The 25,000-nt window shown below is 42.3% G+C and overlaps 2 protein-coding genes across 2 annotated transcripts in view; both read left to right on the top strand.

The window, feature by feature from the left end:
- Positions 1-21,536, top strand: part of prkcea (protein kinase C, epsilon a) — a 33,460-nt gene extending 11,924 nt beyond the window's left edge. Inside the window, exons 2-15 of the mRNA XM_069160317.1 lie at positions 4,899-4,962; positions 8,082-8,247; positions 8,349-8,383; positions 9,395-9,483; positions 9,824-9,953; positions 10,675-10,817; positions 12,204-12,306; positions 12,928-13,139; positions 14,201-14,374; positions 14,486-14,640; positions 15,021-15,159; positions 16,460-16,648; positions 18,081-18,227; positions 19,482-21,536. Of these exons, the coding sequence (XP_069016418.1) occupies positions 4,899-4,962; positions 8,082-8,247; positions 8,349-8,383; positions 9,395-9,483; positions 9,824-9,953; positions 10,675-10,817; positions 12,204-12,306; positions 12,928-13,139; positions 14,201-14,374; positions 14,486-14,640; positions 15,021-15,159; positions 16,460-16,648; positions 18,081-18,227; positions 19,482-19,631 (1,896 nt within the window). The 3' untranslated portion in view covers positions 19,632-21,536. The remainder of the gene's footprint in view (positions 1-4,898; positions 4,963-8,081; positions 8,248-8,348; positions 8,384-9,394; positions 9,484-9,823; positions 9,954-10,674; positions 10,818-12,203; positions 12,307-12,927; positions 13,140-14,200; positions 14,375-14,485; positions 14,641-15,020; positions 15,160-16,459; positions 16,649-18,080; positions 18,228-19,481) is intronic.
- Positions 21,537-21,801: 265 nt separating this feature from the next.
- The window catches only part of epas1a (endothelial PAS domain protein 1a), a 4,780-nt gene continuing 1,581 nt past the window's right edge, over positions 21,802-25,000 (top strand). Inside the window, exons 1-6 of the mRNA XM_069160318.1 lie at positions 21,802-22,043; positions 22,826-22,992; positions 23,818-24,065; positions 24,166-24,250; positions 24,357-24,457; positions 24,574-24,737. Coding sequence (XP_069016419.1) covers positions 22,018-22,043; positions 22,826-22,992; positions 23,818-24,065; positions 24,166-24,250; positions 24,357-24,457; positions 24,574-24,737 — 791 coding nt within the window. The 5' untranslated portion in view covers positions 21,802-22,017. The remainder of the gene's footprint in view (positions 22,044-22,825; positions 22,993-23,817; positions 24,066-24,165; positions 24,251-24,356; positions 24,458-24,573; positions 24,738-25,000) is intronic.

Below are 25,000 nucleotides of genomic sequence, written 5' to 3'. Positions count from 1 at the left end.
ACGACTTTTTCTGCATTTTCTGACATTTAATGGGTCAAACATAACCAACATAACGACCAACAATGTAAATAATCATTATTATTATCATATGGTTTATGCATTTCCACTAAGAAACAGCTTGTTCACTGAATAACCAATTCAAAATGTCAGTCTTTTGCTTCTCAAATCAATTACACACCTGAAAAATCGAGGTGCTTCATGAAATCGATGATAGATTTTAAATATTCAGTATTTCCACAAATGCAGTGCTGCCCATCGAGTAGCGATGTTGTCTGTAATTAACAAGCACCAAAAACATTTGAAGCTACATTAATTGAACTTTCTGGCCACTTTGGAGGGCAGACGAACGAGCTAAAAATCACAAAACTGACACTCAGCGTGTCCCAAGCAGCATTAGTGTTTATTTGCACCTGATGAATTTAAGTCCAGAGCTCACTCTCAATTTAGCTTTGTTTTGGTCGGCACTAACACTCGAGGGAAACACCTTAACTCTCTAATCTCTAAATGCTCCACTAAATTAGTCCGCGTTGTTTGTCTGAGGCTGAGCAGAGCATCTCCAATTAAAAAACAAACAAACAATAAGCTGGATGACGGTAAACTTTTCCACAGTCAGGTGAAAAATCGTATATATCACTTATTACAGTTTCTTTGTTCTATTTATAATATAAAACCATGAATTTGTTTATTAGTTTTAAAGAGTATAACAAACCAAATCTGACCAGAACGAACTGATGTGCCTGTGCTGACCACATTAAAACCTCTTAATGGATTTCACGATTCGGAAGACTAGACGCGTGTTGATGTTTGTTTTGTCCTGAATAAAACGGCCTTGTGTTTGTGGGCATCGAAGCGTGCCGTGTTTTATGACAGTTCAAATAGAGACAGGTGAGCTCAGAATCGCAGGAAAGGAGGAGCAGTCGACTCCGATGGCGCTTCCTCTCGACAGACTTGACAGAGCGGTGAAAGCACTAATAGCATTACTTATGGCTCAGTTCCGCTTCAGCGTGCCATGAAGCCCGCATGCACAATACTGAGATCCCCAAAGTGTAGCGCAACTACCGGTGGGTCCACCGGTGCTTTGACGCGTCACGCGGTAGGTGCACGTAGACGTAAAACATAGAATTAAATTGACTAGATAGGCCCCACTGTCACTGATACCCGATCCTGCTATTAAAGTCCGTGTCGGCTCGGTGCCTCCCTGCTTTATAGATGTTTCACTGTCCTGTAGTCCATCAGGCCAAACTGTGATGCTGCGTGATCAATGCACCGGCTGTCTGTGGGAAGCTTTTAAATAAATGTACTGTAATGCAATGTGGTGTTTCAGCCCTACTCGGATGTATGTAAATTGTTTTAAAATACACAGCAGGCTCAGTAATTCTGGTTTAAATAACAGTAGTATCTAACCTTTCTAAAATACTGTAGTGCCATGGTTTTAGTGGTTTGTTTTAGTACTGAATGACGGTGTTAGAAGAAGAAGTCAAATTCAGGAGAAATGTGGTTTAATTCAGCTTCAAAATCATGTATCTGTGCGCCAGTAATTCTAATTGACCTGGATATGATAAAACGAGCTTGAAAGCACCTCCTCACTCAAGTGGCCAGCAACGCGTTGATGTGGAAACAGTTCAGTTTTTGGCTGGCGTGCCACCTCACGAACCGGCCACTAAATCAATGATGGTGCTGTCCATTTGCTCCACTTTATTCCAAATCACTCTGAGTCCATCTTTCAGCTGAAATCCCCGCTGAGATGTGCTGTTATGCAAGAGGTTACATTTGGGGATTAGCACATCATTTTCAAGGGTAGACATCAAGAATCCAATGGCGTTTATAGGTCACAAATCCCATGCAGTTGTTATGTGTTACACATACAACAAAAGGATGATACTGCGCACTCATATGTATGACATCTGTTGTGTCTTGCAGTGTATTTAGTTTGAGACAGATTCCGTGACTTTAGGATATTCAGTTTATAATTAAATATGACAAAGAAAAGCAGCAAATGCTCTCGTTTTAAGAAGCCAGGACATGAGAATGTCTGGGTTTGAAAAAAAAAACAAGCTTTGCTGGAAAAGAAATTTCATATTTATATATTAAAATAGTTTCAGATTATCTTTGCTATTTTACAGATTTTGTTTAGCTTCACTTGAAATTAATCACACCACAAAATCACAGGAAGCTGACAACGAGTTGGATTTGTTCATCACTTTGCAGAAAGTGCTGATACAAAAAAACACAAAACAGAAAATATACAGAACAGAGGGAAGTCAAAAAGAAAATGTAAAACCAAAAACTGATATATGTCTTGGTTTCTAAAATTGGTTGCAAACTTGAGGTCCTGCATCATAAAGAGAAATCATCAGGTGCCATTTTTATATAATCCTCACGGCAACAGGAAATTTGCAGGGTAAAAAAAGAAAAAAAGAATCGCCATGTTGATTTTACATAAGAAATAGTTTCAGTGCTTATGACCACATTCGTTTCTACTGCAGACATCAGTTCTGTAAACCCCCCCCCCCCCTCCTCCACACACACACATGATCGTGTATCTTTGCTGCATGGGATGCACGCAGTGTGTCTGATTGTCAAGGGATGGAGAGGAGGGGCGGGGGCGGGGGGGGCGGTGGTGGGAGGGATGGACTTGGTATTTGTTTGTGTTCTTTGTGTCTCATGTTCAGCAATGCATGGAAGCGTGTGTGTGTGTGTGTGTGTGTGTGTGTGTGTGTGTGTGTGTGTGTGTGTGTGTGTGAGTCTGACTGTTGCATAAGAGGATCTGCTGCTGTCCCAGAGCTTAACTAAGGATTTAAACCTCTCTTTCTCACTCTCTCTTGCGCTCGCTCTTCCTGTCTCATCTGCCACTCCGGTGCTCCCTGTTGCACTCTCTCTAATCTCTGTAATTGCATGTATATTGTAAGCACGTGATGTCATTATTTGTTGAATAAGTCTCTTACATATTCATGTTTGAACGTTTGAAAAAGCCTCCACGTTGACGACACATGCCCGTGGAAACTGACGACAGACCGAAGTAGAACTCATTCTAATTTGCGAAAAAATATCTTTAGCATTATTTTCCCCGTTATGATTAATTGAAATATTATAACACAGGTGCTGCATGTGTCATAGTGACGTCATTACCTATTTCGGCAGCCTTGCTTCGGTTTCAGTCATCCTCCAACAACTACTTCTTGTTTTGGCAACTCTTGACATCCCTCTAAGTGTAACGACAGATATTAATTCTTTCATCTTACAGTCTGTCAGCACAGAGAAGATCGGGTTCACTGATTATCTAAAAATAAGAGGTTTGGATGAGTTGCTACTTTGTGCAACACGGAGTGCTGCAAATTTGTTGGCGACAAAATCTTCACACCAGAGGAACATTTTGTCAGAGAGCTGATTCAACTCTCTGTTGAGGAGGGATTCGAGCGCCTTACTAGAAATAGCTGTTGCGTTTCGGTGTAATTTTCGATCACAAACATTGAATAGCACCTGAGGGTGATAACAACATGCTATCCACGACAATAATGGACAGAAAGTTGACATTATGCCACATTGATCTCGAAAATGATTATTCTCCTGCACGCGCTCTGCAGTCAATGTTATCAAGCAGGAAGGAAATCAGAAAGAACTGTTGGGTCAGCTTAACTGTCACAGGAAGGGACCGCAAACAATATGTTAGAAAGGTGGATGAACACATAAGTGATGACCTGTTATCATGAAACAGTTATATTGACTTAATCATACTCCATTTAAAAATTTTTTACATCTTTGAGTGGCAAAAGGCCAGTTCCCGTACTTTCAGTAATACTGGTGAATTACCTTTAACCTCATTCATTTACTTTTTGGTGGAGTTAATTTCATCATTTACCATTCAAGTTTGACCCCAAGACCAATTTTTCCTTTGCACTCTTTCAACCAACAGACCCACCTGCTCCTCCAGGTCGCTCAATGCGTCTTGTTGCTTGACGTGGGCCATTATTGACTAACATGCTGATCTTTTTTTTTTTTTTTTTATTAATTGTTTGCTTCAGAAAACAACCGTAAACAAGAGGCCAAGGTCAAAATATATTTTCTTCCTATAAATTGTCCAAATTGCTAAAAATATTCCGTCTACCATCACATAAGACACCAAATCTGTACAACTAACAAGCTGAACTTAGAGAAAGTTTGTGCTTGACAAATTACTTAAAATGATGAGTTGACTCCCGGGTAGCTTTCTGTTGATGAGCTTCTTGATGAATTGACTAATCATTCTCTAATCAGCGCTACAATGAGGATGACAGTGGAACCGATGTTGCGTATTATACTGGTGTCTATAACCTTACCTACACCTGCTATTACACTGTGTCTACGTGTATCTTACCTGAATAGAAAAACATTCATTCCCCGCAGAACACATTACAGTGTGGATGCGGTCTGTTCAGACAGACCAAGTTCTTCCAAGAAAGATCCGTCCAACAAGTTGAAAGGTCCTCCGACTTCCCCTCTCTCCGCCTTTCAAAGTGAGGGTGGCAAAACGCTGGAGGCGACCCGCTTCCTCGCCAAAAGAAAAAGTTTAATCGAGCCAGTGCAGCAGTTTCACCTTCCTCGTGGAATCTGCCAACTCATCTTACCTCAGCAGACAACAGGGAAACGTTTAAAACTGCGATGCAAATGCAAAGACTTGTGACACAAAATCTTTTTCCCGATCAGACACACATTTGCATCATGGAGTAGATTGAGTCTATAAGCCTATTTGGGTAATAACGATAAAGATAGTGATGCCAATCGTGATAACGATGTGAGTGTCGGGGAGGAGTGTAATTCTAGTGAAGATAAGGACCTCTTGCATGTGCGCTGCTCTTGTTTGTTTGCACTCTCTGTTCAGCTGCGTTATTTCTCACTTTTTCGTTTCTCTGTCTGCACAGATTGACTTGGAGCCAGAGGGGAAAGTGTACGTGGTCATCGATCTGTCCGGATCCTCCACTGAGGGTAAGATCACCGCAGTCTGCGGACGATGAGTCCGGAAAGGTGGAATTAAATAATTCTTTGTTACTTCAGTGCCTGAATTGAAGCAGCATCTACTGATTTAGTCTGCACACAAGTTTTCAGCTTAACAAGCCTCTTAGGTGACAACGAGCAACATCAGCATTCATTTCAGAGATTCACTTTGGTTCTCATTGTTTTTTAGTCTCCAAAAACTCCTGATAGAAATAGCCAGCTGTTGAACTGCTAAATGCACGTCTATGTTCACCAGCTAATTATTAACTTTGGATGGCTGCTCTTGGGTGCTAAGCAGGTAACACGATGTGCTACAGCTGTGTCTACTAAAAACTGTTTTCTTCTCTTGGTGGCAACAAGGTTCATAAGAGCGGCGAGAGTGAAGCGAAATCAACACCAAAATCACATCATATATATCAATGTTCTGCCGTTGGTTGTTCTACTGCTGTTAGCTTGAAAAAAATGTGCTGTGGTTGCAAAATTTGGAGGACTTCTAATTGATGGAAAAAAACAACAACAACAGGAGACCAATGAAATGTGAAAGTGATTTTGGTGAAAAAGACTAAAGTTCTTGAAAATGTTTTCAGCAGCGGCGATCCCTGAAACAATAGTTATTACAGGTTTAACATACTTGCCATTTAAATGCTATGAAGCCGGAGGCCACAAAAGTGTGATGGAGAGACACAAACATGAAGCCTTCCTGTGTTGCTAGAAAGTGACGTAATTTAAAGACCCTTCTCTCCCTTGCTCTCTTTTTCCATCTCCTCTATCTGTTTGTATTGATTAAACACGGAAACCTCCAGGACATCTCCGTCGACTGGCAGCTCCTCACATATTCACTCACTCACTCACGTGCTGCCTGATAAGAGTGATTTTCACCTGCACCTGTGTGTCTTCACGCCGCGGTATAAATAGAAACAGTTCTCTGCCTTCCGGCGAAAGTGTACGTATCCCTGTGTGTGTGAGGGATGGAGGGATGGAGGTGGGATAGCCTGAGTTGGGGCGGGTTGCAGTAGAGAAGCCCGGCAGTATACCTCTACTGTGCAAAGACGGGATAAAGAGGGCGGGAGAGAGTAAAGAGAGAGGGAGTAGATTCTTAAAATAGCAGGTGAGATTGAGCCACAGATTATACATACACACACACACACACACACACACACACACACACACACACACACATCCAGACTAAGGCGTCCGTGTCTTGCCCTCCTCATCGATGATTGGACACTCTGTTGTGACCTCACGGCCCACTCTCCCCGCCCACTCCTGAACTTCCTCCCTGAGTTCAGCTGGCTTGAGAGCTCGTTGTGTTAATGTATGCTGATAAAAACAAATGGTGTGTGTGTGCATGCGTGTGTGTGTGTGTGTGTGCTGATAGGAGGGATGGAGAGGAGTAAAGGATGGGGAGGGTGAGAACGAGAGGAAGAGGTGGTATTTTTAGCAGATTTTTTTTTTTTTCCCCTGGTGCAATCTGTTCACTGCAGCTTCAGCACGGCTGGAAAGAAATTTTCCTCTCCTTTTTCTTTTCTCGTTTCTCCTCTCCTCTCCTCTCCTCTCCTCTCCTCTCCTCTCCTCTCCTCTCCTCTCCATCCATCCATCCATCCTCCATCCTCCTGCATCTGTTGGTTTCAGGAAGTGAATAACAATAATCTGACCATCTGCAGTCTCTCCCTCGGTGTGTTTTTGGATTCCCTGCTCTTCGGTTTCTTCATCAATTTTCATCCCTTTTAAAAGACTTTTTTATATTTGACGCAGAATCCTCAGAATTCCATTTATAGACAAACTTCCTATTTTTTTTGGTGCAATATCTTTATTTATCCAAATCAAATACATTTCAGTCATCTATGGTTTTTTTTGGGGGGGGGTGTGGGCACTGAAAATAAACAAAGCAAATAGGAAATACAATAAAAAAACATGCCCTTGTGAAATATGTCGAGTTCGTCTTCTTCAACCACCTCCTCTTCCTCGACCAGATTCAGGCCTCTCCTAAATCATCTTCTGTAGTTCATCTTATTCTCTGCTCTGACTTTACTGTCTGTTGGTTCCTGACATGTTTGCGTCAAATCTGTCCGTGTGTGTGTGTGTGTGTGTGTGTGTGTGTGTGTGTGTGTGCAGGTGTGTATGTTTGTTGGATGTCCATCTCCCAGTTGGTCATCCAGCGGGTTCAGAGTTCGTCTGTCTCCACGACGATAACTCCTAACTGTTGTTATGCCTCATCACCTCTCCTTGTGTGTGCGTGTGTGTGTGCGTGTGTGTGTGTGTGTGTGTGTGTGTGTGTGTGTGTGTGTGTGTGTGTGTCCTAGACAGATGGATGATGTATTATGTAAAACAAAGTGATCCCAGTCATGGCCTGTTTAGTTTCCCCCTCCACACCAACACCACTGTTACACACAAAGAGATACACACACCTCAACTCACACACACACACACACACACACACACACACACACACACACACACACACACACACACACACTGAGTTCCCTCGACAGCCCGTCTGTAATCGAACTCTGGAGAGGCTCAGCAGTAACCACATCTACAACGCACCCTGGAGAGAGATGCTGGGAGAGTGAAAGAAAGGCAAAGTAGGACAGGAGCGCAGAGAGAAGGAGTGTGTGTGGGAGTGAGAGTGGAGGTGGTTCTCTTGTCTTAAGGTTACCCGCGGAAAGCATTTATCTTTCCGGGGAGATGCAGAGAGGAAGTGAGCGACTGGTTGGATGGTGCTCGCTGAGGAGGAGTATTTTAATATGCTGTCCTTCGTTTTAGTGCCCACACGCGAGTATAAATAGCACGCGCACGTACGTATGCATCGTCCTCTGGTAGGTGTGGGGTGTTTGTGAGAAAGAGGGAGGAGGAGGGTGGGGGTGTGAGGGGGGGGGGGGGGGATAACGGAAGATGAGAGGCCGTTGAATGATTAAACATCCTGAGCAACATGATGCAAACGATACTTATTTGTACAAAGTGTCTCAGGAAATGAAGTCGACGTGCGCGAGAGAACATCCCTGTGATGCGTGTGAGCGCGAACAAGACTCAACAATAAATCTGAAATGTCTTTTTCACGCATACATTTTTGCTGATAAACTCGTGACTTGTGTCCGTTCACCCGACAGCCTCGGGAACCAACGAGAATGAGGAGCGCGTGTTTCGCGAGAGGATCGGCCCTCGCCGGCGACAGGGCGCCGTCCGGAGACGCGTCCACCAAGTCAACGGACACAAGTTCATGGCCACCTACCTGAGACAGCCGACCTACTGCTCACATTGCAGAGATTTTATCTGGTAGGCAAACACGCAGACGCACCTCTCTGACCTAACCCAGCTGCTGTTGTGTTGCATTGAGCCCGGCCGAATTGCTGACTCTCCTGTGTGTGATCTGATAGGGGTGTGCTGGGGAAGCAGGGATACCAGTGTCAGGGTGAGTACTTTTCTCTGGCCGATTCCAATTTCTCAAGTAACATCGCACATCATTTATTATTTAGGCACGAGAGCACAAGAGGGGCTACATGTTACTGAGTGACAGCTGTGATTTGGTCACAAGCCGTCACCCGCAGCCTTACATTCATTGTGTTACACCAGCGTCTATAAGCATACATAATAGTACAAGATATCTCATTAACATCATTTTAGATGAAAAGTTGTGCTGGGAGTCAAAATGTTACTGAACTGACATGACCAGTATTTGCTATCGTACCGGACGAGTCTGCAGAACAAGATATACATTCAATTGAGATGTTAAGTGCAGATGCAGGAAGTTGTGTCTCACTAGAAAAGATGATGACGTGGTGATGGAAACTGTTACTGGTCAGCCAGCAAAAGTTTGCTTTGTGTCTCAGCTTTTGCTGCAACAACATCCATATAAAAGTGGACGTAGTTTTTGAAATCATCCTTCAGCTCACAAAAAAACAAATATAATGACGGAAGATCAGTTTCCAAAGAAGAATCCCAAAAATGTAATTCTGAGAGTATCAGTGCTCTTTTTCTTCCTCAGTATAACCTCCAAAATCAGCGCCGTGTAAACAAGGCTGCAACTACACAACACTTGGGTGAAAACATTCATGCCCCCACTTGTCTTTATATTGCCGTTGCATTTTTATATTGACATCCGAATGTGGGTCAGTCACACCTGGCCGTCAGTATTGGCACGGATACTAAACCGGTGTATTTATTCATCCCCAGTCTGAACAATACTGCATCTATCAGCTGTTCAAGAAACAGGTTTTTTTTTTTAAATTATTTTGGTAAATGATGAGAAATATATGGCCTTCCTAAAGCTCATTACATGTTGATCGAGCATCGTTTTCCTGCAGCTGCCAAACTGAAATTAACGCTGATTAAAATCTAATTCTACTATCAAACAAAATTTGGGTTTATTTTAACTAAATAAAACAAGATTTGTGAATGCACGACGTTGATGCTGTGCTTCCAGTGTGTACGTGTGTCGTCCACAAGCGCTGCCATGAGCTCATCATCACCAAGTGTGCCGGGATGAAGAAGCAGGAGGACACTCCTGACGAGGTACGCACACTTTCGGACGTGCGCATACGCTCAAGAGTATGTTTGTAGAAATTAAAGTGTTGAAAAAAAAAAAAAAAGAATAATATACTGTCATTTATTATTTGTTCATAAACAGTTAATCATAGATAAACACACACACACTGAATCGTGTAGAAAAGACTGAATGTGGACAGAGATACTCTCGCCTAAAACCGGGTGACTTGAGGTAACATATGTGCACCGTGTACAGACTTAAGCCACATGTATTATTCCTGCGATAATGCGACCGTGACCTCTTTGCAACGCCCTGTGTATGTTTTTGTGTGTGTGTGTGTGTGTGTGTCTGTGTCACCCTCTGTAGGTGGGTTCACAGCGGTTCAGTGTTAATATGCCCCACAAGTTCAGTATCCACAACTACAGGGTCCCCACCTTCTGCGACCACTGTGGCTCCCTGCTGTGGGGCCTCATGAGGCAGGGGCTGCAGTGCAAAGGTGAGTTCACGTGCAGCTGGGAATTTACAGAGCGAGCATACAGAGACCTTTATGACGTAACCAATGCATGCATTCATTTGCGCATAACAAAAATGGCAAAAGACTCAATACACGTGATTCAATTTTATAGATGCACAAATTACATTTTCAGTACAGTTATTTAATAATATTCATTTATAATAATAATACTTGTATTATTACTTGTTAAGTTAATATAATATTTAATACAGTAATGTAAAGTAAATATGATAGTAAGTATTTGCTGGTTTTGATAAATGATGGGTATTTTCTAACATTTTACAGAGTAAGTAATTAATCAGGAAATTATTAAACATGAACTGATCGATGATATAGATTACAATTAATTGCAGCTGACCTCGTGATGTCTATCGTGTCCCTCCTGTACTTTCATACTGTATCAAGAGTGTATTTTTGAAGTTTCCCTCCTGAGAACGACTGTTAAGTTATAAAATACATCTTTTATATTTACAGACTGAGCTGTGCATTTCCAAAATAAAATCCAATGAGTGAGCAGGTAGTGAGTTTTTACACTCTACAGTGTGTTGATGGAGACCTGTTTGATCGCACCTGTGGCCTGACAGCGCAGTTTGATGTCTGAAACTAATAATAATAATACAAAAAAAAAAAAGTCCATTGTTGGAGTCATAAAGCCTTCGTGGGTGTGACCTCATCTGTTTCATGTGCTCTTGCTGTTTTGCAGTGTGTAAGATGAATGTGCACAGGCGGTGTGAGACCAACGTAGCTCCTAACTGCGGTGTGGACGCCCGAGGAATCGCCAAGGTCCTGTCCGACCTGGGAGTGACGCCCGACAAGATCTCCAACACCGCACAGCGCAGGAGGAAGGTAACAAGTCAAACACACTTAGCTCATCACAAGCAAAGATAATTCCAGTGTGAAGATATTATTTTTACATTTGAAACACCAACGCACCGGCTGCACTTGTCAAATCTGCAGTTCAATAATTTGACTTGTTTGAAGGGAGATTTGGCTAATATATATATATATATTTTTTTTTTTTAAATATTCATACGAAAGGTTTTTGTTTTTACATGTATTTTTTTTTACTGATTCTGTTGATGACTTGTACGACGAGTAATGAGAAACTCCTCCTTACACACCTTAACATCCTGCTGCTTTGCGTCTGCAGGTTCGTGGTATTTAAAAGTCAGATGCAAAAAACAAAAGAGACAACATGACGTGGAAGCCTGTCATTAATTCATAATGTTGGAGAAATAAATATAAATATTTTGAAAGGTATAGTTAGACGTTTTGGGAAAGACTCTGGCTCGAGTTCTTGTTAACAATTGGGTGTAAACATCAGTACCACCTTCATGTTTGCACAGCTGGTTAGCTTAACTTCTCTCACCTCTAAAGCTTCTTTGTCTAATCTGTACAAAGATTTGTCATGTGTTTGACCAAACTGTCGCACATGTGCCACCACAGCTCTGCTGAAAGGCCGAACAGCGGCACTCCAACGTGCCGGATATACGCAGAATGCTCATTTTACTTCATTTCAATGCAGACAACTGTTTTGATATGCACACACACGTCATATTGCATTGATGTAAAAAAAAAAAAAAAAAATAGTCCATCATTTACATATTTTAGACATAAAATTGGCACGTGCTTATTAGGTATGGTGACGTCATATCTAGTCTGCCACAGCACAACGCGAACGGCAGCTTGGGCGCAGTCGGCTCGGACTCCTCGGTCGTTGATTTTAGTGAACGGACTGAGTTGAATTTTGAAGTGGCCACAAGATCCAAAAATCAGTCGGGTGACAAGTGACAAAGAGGATCTGAGAAGTGGGATGAAGCTTTCCATGCTGAAGAGGAGGCCGACTTCAGCAGTGGAAGTGGGACACCGTCGGACTATATCTATGCCGCGTGCAGTTTCTTCCCTGAGCCTCCTTGTCAGCATGAAACACGGATATAACAAGTTAAAAATGAGGAGCTGTGCAGGTGCCTGCAGGCCAGAGCCGGGACAGTGTTTGTGCCGAGCTTCGCTAACTGTCCGTTAACGTCATCCAGCTATGAGTCGACTCTGTAGGCCGATCAAAGCGATTCCACCTTCAAGGCTGCGCTATATGTATTTCCGTGGACATCCGTGGACTCGTGCTTCTACTTGGACGCTGCGATTTTAACGTTGGACTCATGATTCACGGTTTTCAAGAGGACAGCCTGAAGGAACGGTCATGTTGTCTCTGTCTCTCTCTCTCTCTCTCTCCAGTTGACTCCAGGGCAGGACCCTCCCCAGTCGCCTCCTGAGCTCTCTCAGACTGAGGAGAACAGCTTCAGCCAGCCAGCTGTCCCCACCTCCCCCTCACAGCAGGGTAACACAACACACACATTCACACACGCCGTCCAAAAAAACACCGATTTGACAGAAACAAACAGACATTTCAAAGCCCTTTCAGATGGTTTCCGAGCAGCATGTGGTTTTAATGTGTTACTGTTACCAGTGAGAGGTAGTAATTTGATTTCAGTAAAAATATTATTGCTCCTTTTTAAAATAGTTAAATGTGTTATTATTTTTGTAGATACGAGACTAAACTTGAATTATTCCCCACCGCCCACCACCATTTGGTCGTCACAGTTAGTCATCGTATTATCACACTTTGCAAGCTGAGAAATAAAAAGTTAACTTTCTCTTTGTGGAAGTGTTCCCATTTACATTTTTTAATTGGGCCAAACGACGATGACAACAACTCAAATCACCGCTGTTATTTAATCACCTTGGTCTGAGATAGTGTAACTGAGTCATCCAAGATTTAAACAGATGATGTGATCATCATTTTTAAAAGTTTACTGAAAAGACGGTCACAAATGAGTAACGTTCCTAAAAAACTCTTGTTTCTTTGCATATTGAGTCGAACACCAGCAGGAAAAAAAAAAAAGCAGCCGTCCGCCTGTTTTCACTGATGTCTGATCCGCTTTTCCGATGACACCCACAGACTTGGCGGAGTTAGATCGCCTGCAACACGCGCTGTCACTCGACCAGCAGGGACCCCAGCACTCCTCCTCTTCCTCCACCTCCTCTTCCTCCACCACCTCCACTTCCTCCTCGTCTTCGTCCTCGGCAGGCAGGGAGAACGGACAGACTCAGAGGAGGACCCTCAAGGACTTCAACTTTATCAAAGTTCTCGGCAAAGGCAGCTTCGGCAAGGTGGGGAGGGGGATATTTATTTGTTTACTGCTCATTGTGTTTATAATAAAAGTTTTTTTTTTTTTTATTATTTATTTTTTTATTCACACCCTGTTTACCAGGGTTTCTATTATTTATGACAGCTGAGTTATCAAGAGAGGTGAGATAATACAAGGGGACCAGAAGAGAATAATTCACATGTGCATTGCATTTATACTTTACACAAACATGCAGCTCAGACACATACAGTGTGAACGCTAACAGCGGCTTTGGTGTGGCGTCTCACCCTCCTGACTCTGCGGTGCCCCTCAGCTCCACTGAGCTTTACTTGTCTCACAGGTCATCGTTTAAATGTCCTGCAGATTTATTGTTCAGTTCCACTCTCATCAGAAAAATGTCCAACAGCGGGCAGAAATGAAACATTTACCATCGAGCGATAGGTCGTCTGCACGGTGAAAAATGAGACCAGCTGGTGAACATAGGGAAACATTTAGCCAGAAAAGAGTCTTTTTTTTTTCCCCTCACGAGTTGGTGGAGACCAAAAACGGAGCAAAGACGGAGTGAAATTTTTTTCTTACAGTTGCCAGGTGCCATGTTTGCTAATTTGTTGGCCATAACGACGTTATGACGTGATCAAAGAGTGTATAAATGACACGACAAAAAAAATCTGTTATTGCTGCTTTAAACGGGGCAGAAAAATGTATCGTTATATATTTTATAATAAATACAGATGAACTAAGATATTATGAAGTGAATACTGCTGATCATCTTGTAACGACGGCACGTGTAAACGTCTCTGATACGTTAGACAGTGAGGAACCACGTTGGAGGGGGGAGAAATGGGTGATGTGGAGACCTGAGTTCAGTAGATAAAATCAGGTTTTGGTTTTACTGTATGATAATTGATAGATGCCATGTAAGATATATTACAAATATTTCTTCAAGAATGGAAGACCTGCTGGTTGTAATAGAGTTTTAATAGTGTTTTAAACACTCACAGATAATAAATTCACTCATTGAAGGAGAACTTCTGAGATTTTGGAATTAACTTTGTGGACGTGGGATTTCATTTTCTCACTCAGGTGATGTTGGCGGAGCTGAAGGGGAGTGAGGAAGTTTACGCTGTCAAAGTTTTGAAGAAGGACGTGATCCTACAGGACGACGACGTGGACTGCACTATGACCGAGAAGCGCATCCTGGCCCTCGCCCGCCGCCACCCCTACCTCACCCAGCTGTACTGCTGCTTCCAGACACGGGTACGACCACGACCGCAACACAACACAAACAGATTAAATAGTTCGACTCTCTATTTTTCTGTCTCAAACCTCTCTGTCTCTCTCTCTCTCTCTCTCTCTCTCTCTCTGCAGGACCGTTTGTTTTTTGTGATGGAGTACGTGAACGGAGGAGATCTGATGTTCCAGATTCAGCGATCCAGAAAATTCGATGAGCCTCGTTCTCGTTTCTACGCCGCAGAAGTCACATCGGCCCTCATGTTCCTGCACCGTAACGGAGTAATCTACAGGTAACACGCCTTCAATGCCCTCTTTGTTTTTATCTTTTTTCAGCCGAGGACACCCTAAACTGTCTTGGGATGAAAACATTTAGAGGTAGAAATTGATTATCTATTATTTATTCCGGGTTTTTTTTTTTAGTTTTTTTTTTTAGGTGAATCCTGGTAGGAAAAGCCAGAGAATTTTATAATCTAGTTGAACAAGTCAATAATTATCAGGGAATTTCATAACTGGTTCTGTTACCAGGAATGCAGCAGAAGGGGCTTTACACTTTAATTACATAATTATTTTTTTTTGGACATGGCACACTCACTTCCCCAAATGAACCAAACTGTTCTGGAAGGCAGATGGTGCTGATTCTCCCCCGTCTGTCTTTGTCTTTCTCTCCCAGGGATCTGAAGCTGGATAACATCCTCTTGGATGCCGAGGGCCACTGTAAGCTTGCAGACTTCGGCATGTGCAAAGAAGGCATCATGAACGGAGTGACCACCACCACCTTCTGTGGCACACCTGACTACATCGCTCCTGAGGTGAGCTGAAGTCAGGACACAGGGTCCGACAGTGTCTTCAAAGTCCACAAGACTCTTGTTTTATATATTTTGACCTCATGTTGCCGCACGGTGGTGGAACGGAAACTAAAGTCCCTCATGTTAATACAGTTCTATGGTACTGATGCTTAATTAGAAATTTTGTCAATACTAAAAGTTAGTGGTCAGCCTTAACGCTTCGGGACCTGGAAGATATATTGATGGTGCAGAATGAATGTCAAAAATCAGTTGTGCGGAGGCTGCAATATCCAACCAGTCAGTTAAATGCCCACATATTTGAAAATCCATGGCCGTAGTTTATAATGCAGACTTTTCTTTAAAGATATGTGGTTCAACCTTAGATCACTGAATTTCCTCCCGAGGCACAGAAGATATTTTACAACTGTTGACACCAGTCGTGTCGTTCTAAACTTGATTTGTGAAATGATTTTCACCTGCAAAAGCAGCTTTTTTTAAATTATTTTATTTTACATTTTGAAAGCGTACGTTTCTCGGGGAAATACATACAGTAGACATTTATCCAATGGTTGTAAAGAGATTGGAGATTTTGTTGTCCAAAATATGAATCCAGTTGACAGCTTGGTGACACGCATTCACTTCAAAGCATTTATATCTATCGAGTTTTCAAGAATCTGGTCAGCATGAGGACTTTTCTCTCATCATTTCCAGTTTTTTTTTTTCCTCCTGGCTGTTTTCTTTGGTGCCGTCTGTCTTTCATTTCTTCTTTTTCCCAAACTTTTCATCACATTTACTTTGACTTGTGACGCTCGAGTCCATTTTACTGCTGCTAATACTTGTTTAATGTGAGCACAGACATATGAGCAGGATCGTACTGGTTTCTCAAAGATGTGGCTCACATAAGCGTCTATGTGTGCACATAAACTGAGACTGGACATTTCAGTGAAGCAGGAGAGAACTCGTACCTCGCATGTATACCGTTTAAAAGGGACTTTCATTTGCATATTCATAGATTCTGGTTATTTCAGTGGGGAAGAAGGAGTAGATGTGCTTTTAAGAATTTGCAACTCGTCAATTGAGCTTTTTTTTATGGGGAAAAAAACCGAATTATTATTCAAGGGAGAGTATTTTTTATTTCTCTTAAAACATGTCTGCCGCTATCTTTAAGTAATCAAATTCAGCTGTTCTTCCACCTTCCACTGCCGATGACATTTAAATAGCTCTTTTCAGGGTTTAGTGCTTTCTTCCTCTACACATCCTAAAGATGTTAAAATGGAAGCGTTTCCTAATGAAGTTCTCTGCACCTCCTTGCCGTTGAATTCAGATCCTGCAGGAGCTGGAGTACGGGGCCTCGGTGGACTGGTGGGCCCTGGGGGTGCTGATGTATGAGATGATGGCCGGGCAGCCTCCGTTCGAAGCTGATAATGAAGACGACCTGTTCGAGTCGATTCTCCACGACGACGTCCTCTATCCCGTGTGGCTCAGCAAAGAGGCTGTTTCCATCCTCCGAGCGGTACGTGTCGTCTCGTCACTGTGACGCACCTCTTTCAACATCATCAAGAAGAGTTTAAAATGCTATTATCTTCTCTTCAAGCGTGCGTGTCGTGGTCTCATCGCTGATTGCTGTGAATGCTTGAAGGCGTCCATGTCAAATTGAAAAATGCTTCAATTTTACTGTCGTTAAATTCAGTAGATTTTGTCCCAGTTGGAGAATCTGCTGCACAAAACTGACTCATTTGGGTTTTTGATCCAGTTTTTCTTGCTTTTATTTACTCCTAAATGCATTTAATGTTTCATATCTATCATCTATGTGGTGGTTTGGAGGTCAGAAGAAGTTCAAACTGGAATGAATTTGGTTGAAAAGCTCTCGGTTGTTGGCTCTAGCTAAGTATCTGAGTTTTCTTTTCTGATTCTCCAGAAAAATCCATGAGGTCTTTAAAAACATTTTCTGCTGCTCTGGAAGTATTTGCAGAATCCTTAAAGACGCTTCTGTTACACGATAAACTTTAATTTATTTTAAAATTTTATAATAAATAAAAGTAACATTATTATAAAAGTAAAAGTTGAATTACCGTTGTACAAATTGAGGATGTAATATTTCATCTCTTGCCACCATCTTTGTTCGTATTAGGAAAGTAAGTTGAAAAGGGATGAAAATATTTTTATCGTAATTGAAAAATTGAAAAGGTTATATTTTGATAATGATTATTTGTGACCTAGATGTCTAAAACGTTCCCTTTCAGATAGATTTGTCCTGGTTTTAACCTACATGTTTCGATGCCTTCATTATGAAACAGATGTCTGTGACCTCCAAAACGTAACTTTAAACAACTGCCACTTCATTTTAAAACGGTCTCACTCAAGATTTTAGAGCTCTTATTTTCGTCCCGCGCTCGCCTGGTCATTGTTGTCGCGCTGTCATTCATGTTTCTCTCCCGAAGAGCTGCACATGTGTGAATCAAACTCAAAGTGCTCTTCATGCCGAGGTGTTACGACGCACTTCGCTCCGACAAAGAAGAATACAAAAAAAAAAAAAAAAAAAAAAAAAAAGTCAGTCAGTCAATAAGGTTAAAGTAATGATGCGATCATAAAACCACAGCTGATCACGAAGTGCTCTCATAATACAGAACAAACAGCACAAAAGCGACGCAGCTTTCAGTCCCGGTAAATAACACCGGCACTCTGCTGACCTGTTTCATCACGCCGCCACTACGCCTCTCTGTTTGTACCATCCACAGAGCCAGTAATGCCTCCGCTCTATTATTAGCGCTCAAGTGTTTTTTTGTTTTTTTTTGCTCAACCCCTCCTTCTGTTTTCTGTCCTCGCCACTTTTGTGGATGAAGCCACAGCTGAACGTCTTAAAGGGGGGGGGGGGGGTGCAGCGTAATTTTAAACTGTGCTTTTTTGTTGTTGTTGTTGTTGTTGTTGTTGTTGTTTGTGTGCAGTTCATGACGAAGAACCCAGCCAAGCGTCTGGGCTGCGTGGTGAGCCAGGGCTGCGAGGAGGCCATCAAGACCCATGCCTTCTTCAGGGAGATCGACTGGGTCCTGCTGGAACAGAGAAAAGTCAAACCACCCTTTAAACCCCGCATTGTAAGAAACACACACTACACACACGCACATTCCCCAAAACACACAGACATTTTACATCCCACAGAACTGTGTATCTGAAAAAAATAAAATAAAAAACCTGCGTACTTTAATATTCCTATGTGGCTGTTTTACACAAACTCTTTCCACACATGAATGAATTCTTCATTTTGGACTGAATTTTTTGGGGGGTTTTCATAAAATGTTTTGAACAATTTTCAGAGGTTTTGATTCGTGCTGGACAGCTTCAGTAGTTTTGTGCACTTGCCAAAAAGTGTCCATAGGACAGAGTTACAAATTGACCTCTTCTGGGATTTGAAATTTACCTGAATCAAAGCGAAACTGCGTAACTTTTGCTGAACGGAAGCCACTGGGCAGCTCGAGACAGTTACTTGCGACAAAAATACACAAACACTAGTTTCGTTTTTAGCTTAAATGTTAACAAAAAATGTTGTATTAATTCAGCACACTGTCATTCCATTAAACAGCAATATTGAGCTAAAGTTTGCTAATATTAGCTATGCTATGAGTCATAGTCTGCTATTTACAAGTAAAACTGTAGCGAGAAAGTCCCTGAGTGCATTGAATCGATTGATTTTGATTGCATTTCAGTTTTCTATTTGTAAGAGGAAGACTTAATTATTTCTTCTCTAAATAGTGTGCAACGTAGTTTAAATCGCTTACAGAACGAGTTCGGCTCATTTTACAGACTTTTAGAAGACTTGATCACTTGTACAGATGTTTTTTTTGTGTGAAGACAAAGTCAAGCGCGGATGCATTTCAAGAGTTTAGCTTGTATTTTTAAAAAGAAAAACAGTTTTATAGTAAAACTTGCTTCAGTCTGCCATCTGTTGTATGGCGGCAGTAGAGCAAAAAAAATCCAAACAATATCAAGCCCCCGGGTGGAGCAGTTAAAATGATGCGGTATTTCACACGGAAATGCAAATACCAAAGATTAGAGGAAAGGAGACTCAATTAATTCATAAAAAAATTGTTTGGAAGCAGAAATACTATTTAGCTATCGTTTTAACCATCTTCACAGAAACAATCATGTACGAAATGGCAGTAAGTCTCAGTGGTCAGAAGGTGTCGCTGTAATATTGTTTTTAAAGCATTAGATTACAGTTTCGTTTCTTCCGCTGATGTCTTTCCCCTGTGTGTGTGTGTGTGTGTGTGTGTGTGTGTGTGTGTGTGTGTGTGTGTGTGTGTGTGTGTGTGCGTGTGTGTGCGTGTGTGTGTGTGTTTGCACCTCTGCAGAAGACCAAGCGAGATGTGAATAACTTTGACCAGGACTTCACCAAGGAGGACCCCGTGCTGACGCCCACAGATGAGACCATCATCCGACAGATCAACCAGGAGGAGTTCAAGGACTTCTCCTACTGCGCCCCCGAGGAGACGCAGACCTAACACACACACACACACACACACACACACACACACACACACACACAAACACTGATCCTGCAACACTAAACCTGGCATGCACGTAGCCACACATGCTGACACTCAGTAGTACCATAAATCCCTTTACAAAACACACACACACACACACACACACACACACACACACACACACACACACACACACGGTCACTCCTTTACTTTGAAGCTATTGGTTGTTGTTACTTTTGGAATATTATTTACTTGCATTGTGTTGTTCTTGTTGCCTGGGTTTATTATGAATATGACAATGAATATGAGTATGACTATGAATATAAATATGAATATGAATATGCACACCTGCACATGCTCTCACACACATTTTCACGTGCATACTTTGAACGCAGATTCACACACAGACGCAGACGCACTATAAATCCCGAGTCTCACACGGTCGCACAGACACACAAGCTCACTGCACATGCTCAGACAACCAAACACGCACACACACACACACACACACACACACACACACACACACACACACACACACACACTGACACTGCTTCTCTCCCCGGCACCTGTACACATGTGGACTGAAGGTGCTCGGTGCAGAGGCTTGTAAATAGCCTGTGTTGAGTGGCTGTATTGTGTTGGTATTTGTCTGCTAGTAAAGGAGCGTTGTGGCGCATGGACAAGCAACCCTACCTGTGTTATTACTGTCCTTATGTGGACCAGTTAGGGCCAACTCCCCCTTTGTGCAATACCCTGACTATCTATGTATTTTATGGTTTGTTTGTTCTCGTGTTATTTTTATTCCTCGAAAAAGTGTATTTTTGTCTTTTGTTTTGGAACGATTGAAATATCTCTCACTCACTGTCTGTGCTCCTGTCTGTGTGTATAAAGTGAATGTCGAGCTGACGAGTTACAGGCTAATGAACTAATTATGAGGAGCGGAGTGCTACAGGTGGCCTGTGTAGCAGTGAAAAAGCCCGCTTTTCTAGCTATTTCATCCATCTGTTAGTTTCAGAGTCCCCGTCTGTCCTGCCGGTGTGAATGTGCTGGCACGTGGGTGTTTTATTTTTTTTTTTATTTTTTTTTGGGTGGGGTGTCATGAATGTACATTTTTGCGTGTGTGAATGAATGTGGGACTTTTTTTTTTTTCCTTCCCTGTCGTGGGACTTTTTTTGTCTTCAGCATTTCTGTTTCTATAGCTACCATCAGTGTTTTCAGCCTCCACTGCAACCACCCCCTCTTTCTTGCTCTGTCCTCCAAAGCACCAATTCCCCTTTCCCGCCTCCAGCAGCCGTCTCACTCAGCCAAAACCATTTGCTTTTCTGACTTTTGCTTTTTTCAAGAATGGCTTTTCTTTCTTATTGCTCTCTCTGTCTTTTTTTTATTATAATTATTATAATTATTATTATTATTATTATTATTATTATTATTATTGTAAAGTGTATCTGGAGGAAACCTTTGTGTATAATACTATAACTATACTATTTCTAGGTCTGTTACAGCCGGGTGATAAGAATTGTGGCGAACCAGCAGCTGAATTACCTCTCATTTCAAACACGCGCACACACACACACACACACACACACACACACACACACACACACACACACACACACACACACCACATACAGACTCTCTTCTTTTGCCCCCTCCCCTCTCTACTTCCCGCTGTCTTTTCTTACAAACACACACACAGTCACACACAGAGAAGGACTGTTGTCGCGTGTACTGTACAGTGCTCTGAAGGCGAGCTGGTTGCTCTCTGTGCAGTAGAGTCGGTGTGTAGTGAAGCTTTGTGCACCCAGGGGTAGGGCTGTTCCTGGGCACACTATCTTACTCTGTGCCAAAATGTAGTGCAACAGCCGGGCTAATCCTGTCTGGTCTGATTCCAATAAAACACTGAGCTGTCTACTTCAATCCCAGACTCCTCTGTCTTCTTTCCTTTCCTATTTATTTATTTATTTTTTGCGAGTTTTCATCGATTCGCGCCTGCTGCTGCTGCTGCTGCTGCTCAGAGGCAAATCTGTGGGATGCTCTGAAGTTTGTGTGAGAGAAGAGGGTGGAGCGGAGGGTGGGAGAAAGCAAAGGGGGCGGGTGATGCTTTTCCTGGCCAGCTGACCTATCGTCATGCTCAGTTTTGGAGGCCTGTCTGTGATTTGCATCACAGAGGAGATAGGAGACACTCACCAGAGACAGCATCATCTGTGCTGCAGGGGACCACTTGCCTTGTGACATTTGGCATCACTAATTGCCTCTCTGGATGAGTTAGACTACCTGTGATGGTGCAAATTGTTGTGGGAAGAAATCCCGTTGTGCTGTGAACTCCTGCTGTCATTATCTCTTCTACGTCTGAGCCAGAATTCACCATGACTCCGGATAGAGACGTCTGTGGGACACGATGACGGCAGACAAGGAGAAGAGAAGGTAAAGCCGCCTGTTACTTTTTGATCAATTTTACTTTTTTTTTTTTTTTTTTTTTTTTAAATGTATTCAAATAGTTCTTGACTTGTGTCTGTGGCAGTTTAGTCGGTAACTGAGGTGATGCCGGGAAGCCAAAGAGGGTGATGTGGCCTCACTTGGCATCTTTATGACCTGCATTTTAACCACAGCACACTCATTGTCCTTCCCCATCAGTGGTGGAAGTATCCGAAAAAAAAAGTTTAAAAAAAAATACTGCAGTCAAAATGTTAGCTGCAGTAAATTGCACTGTCAAGTAAAACTAGGCCTCGGCATTAAAATATCAAAAAAACGAGAGACGTATTGCTTTGTTACATGTTGAGAAATTCACCACAACCCTTTCAAATGATGTCAAAATCATCAAGCTGACTCTTTTTTTTAGAGTTCAAGCAAAGTTGAAAAAGCTTGTGTCTCTCAACAGGCGTTATTGTCGTGTTTTCATCAGTTTAAGGTTACGTTGAACGTTGAATCTGAATCTGCAGAGTGGTAGAAAGCAAAAACTCTGTTACAAATCAATATTATTCAATTAATATAAGGACATATAAACATATAGTATGTATCTTTAAAATATGGTCTTCGATAATGTCTTACTTTAATATAATACAAGTTTTATGTGGTATAGCGGTACGTAGTCGGTTTAGGGTACGTTTAACTGTCATTTTTAGCTCATAAAATCCATACAAATGTTACTCAGAGAGCTTGAATTCATCCTCACTTCTTCTGTGGCTTTTTTTTCCCGCCGCCTGCAGAGCGATCAGCCGGGAGGCGGCCAGGAAGAGACGGCGGGTGGAGTCGGACGTGTTTGGAGATTTGTCTCGCCTCCTGCCGCTGCAGCCCTGCGTCCGAGATAACCTGGACAAACCGTCCGTCATCCGCCTCACCCTCAGCTACATTCGTATGCACACGCTGCTCAAAGGTAACAGCACAGTCATCACACGCATCAAAGAGAGGACTGACGCACATCTAACAGCATCTCTGGCCAGCGTATGAGGCACGTACATGGAAGTAACTAAATTAAGATTTGAGATAGGTTCATCTCACCTGTAAAAGTACGTTTTAGACTCACAGAGAAAGTATCAAAAGCTATATTTGCATTTGTGTGCAGACAATGCAGATAAACTCTCTTTACATTGTAAAGAGGAGTTAAGTTTGCGGGTTGCAGTTGTAAAGAAAGATATATTTACTTTAAAAAGGATTTGGGAAGTCAAACATTTAAATGTAAAAGGGAGATCCAGAGCTCTACAAGTACACATTTTAATGCATTTATGTGGTATAGCGTCCAAAATACTATATATAATACTATATTTCAAATGAACCTTTGAACTTAGAGGTACAAAGATTGTTACTGGGCCAATTCAGTGTATCAAAGTGCCCTCCAGTATAATGGAAATGTACAACTCTACTTCTTTTTATTGTGGTAATTTCTTCCTTTTGAAAACAAACATGTTTAACTGAGTGAAAAAGTTCAACCATCTGGTGGCTTTTAAACGGATGTTATACAGAGGAAGTCCCTGACGACACAAGTACTCACACCTGGAACACACACACACACATACAAACGTGTGCACAAACACACACACACACACACACACGGGCTTAAAAAGACACCACATCCTCTGTTCTCTTTGTTCACCGTTCCCATAGATACCGAAAATGTAGAATAAAGCGAAAAAGCTTTCCACTATAGGACCGTTTTTCAGGAGGAATTTAGAAAAATCGGACATGTCTTGTTCTGTTTTAGAAAATACTGGGAAGAAAGCAGAAACCAGGCACACGGTCGGATATCAACAAGTGGTGGAAGGTGGAGTGGAGCTGAGCGATTGTGATGGAGGACGGGATGAGGAGGAGAAAGAGAGGGAGACCTTCGTGGCCTCGGAGGAGACGAACATGTACCTGAGGATCCTGGAGGGATTTCTGATGATCTTGTCTACCGAGGGAGACATGATCTTCCTGTCTGACAACGTCGGCAAGTACATGGGCTTGACACAGGTGAACACACACACACACACACACACACACACACACACACACACCTTCACTTAGAAATCAGGATGTAAAGAATAATATGTACTTTATTTTTTTCTGACAGACTGAGTTGATGGGACACAATATTTTTGAGTATACTCACCCCTGTGATCACGAAGAAATCCGAAATAATCTACGTGTACCTGCAGGTGTGTGAATGTGAACATTAAGGATGGTTAAGTGTGTGTTCAGTTTGGTTGCATACTCTTGTGCGTGTTCATCCCTGTGGCTCAATAAATCGCTCGTTTTTTTCAGAGGAAGTTTGGTGCGGGGAGAAGAGGGACTTCGTCATGAGGATAAAAAGCGCCCTGACGCACCGAGGACGAAGCGCCAACTTCAAGTCAGCTACGTGGAAGGTTCATGAGGAAAAAAAAAAAAAGAAACAAAACACTTGGAACAAAAACCTCACATTTTACTAGTTTTTTTAGTGTTTTTTTTGTTTAGGTTTTAACGCCACGTTCTGTGATTTTAGGTTCTGCACTGTCAGGGCAGAGCGAAGGTCTGTGTGGCTCCGTTCCCAGTTTCCTGCCTGTTCCTGACCTGCCGGCCTCTGCCCCTCTCACACACACTCCTCAGCACACACACCTTCACCAGCCAGCACAGCATGGACATGAGGTTCACCTACTGTGATCAGAAGTGGGTACACATGCAAGCTTCAGACCGCGCATTATTTATTTAAATGGCGAGCCTTTGATCATACATCTATGCTTTATTAGTTCTTGTGAATAAGCCGCAGTTTTGTATTAAGTGGAGCGAGCAACAGCAGAAAAAGGAAGCAAAAACTGAACTGGAAATACTGCGACTCAGCATAAATACCACTTTAAAGCACTTGTGTGAGAATAAGTTTTAATAAGATTAAAACTCATAGTTACTGAGTTGAAAAACAGGAGCAGCTGCAC

The sequence above is a fragment of the Embiotoca jacksoni genome, unplaced genomic scaffold (assembly GCF_022577435.1).
Source record: "Embiotoca jacksoni isolate LCO1_2020_lvr unplaced genomic scaffold, fEmbJac1.0.p SCAF_26, whole genome shotgun sequence".
Classification (NCBI taxonomy): Eukaryota; Metazoa; Chordata; class Actinopteri; family Embiotocidae; genus Embiotoca; species Embiotoca jacksoni.
The sequence above is the reverse complement of the archived record's forward strand: the minus strand, read 5'-3'. Positions and strand labels throughout refer to the sequence as shown.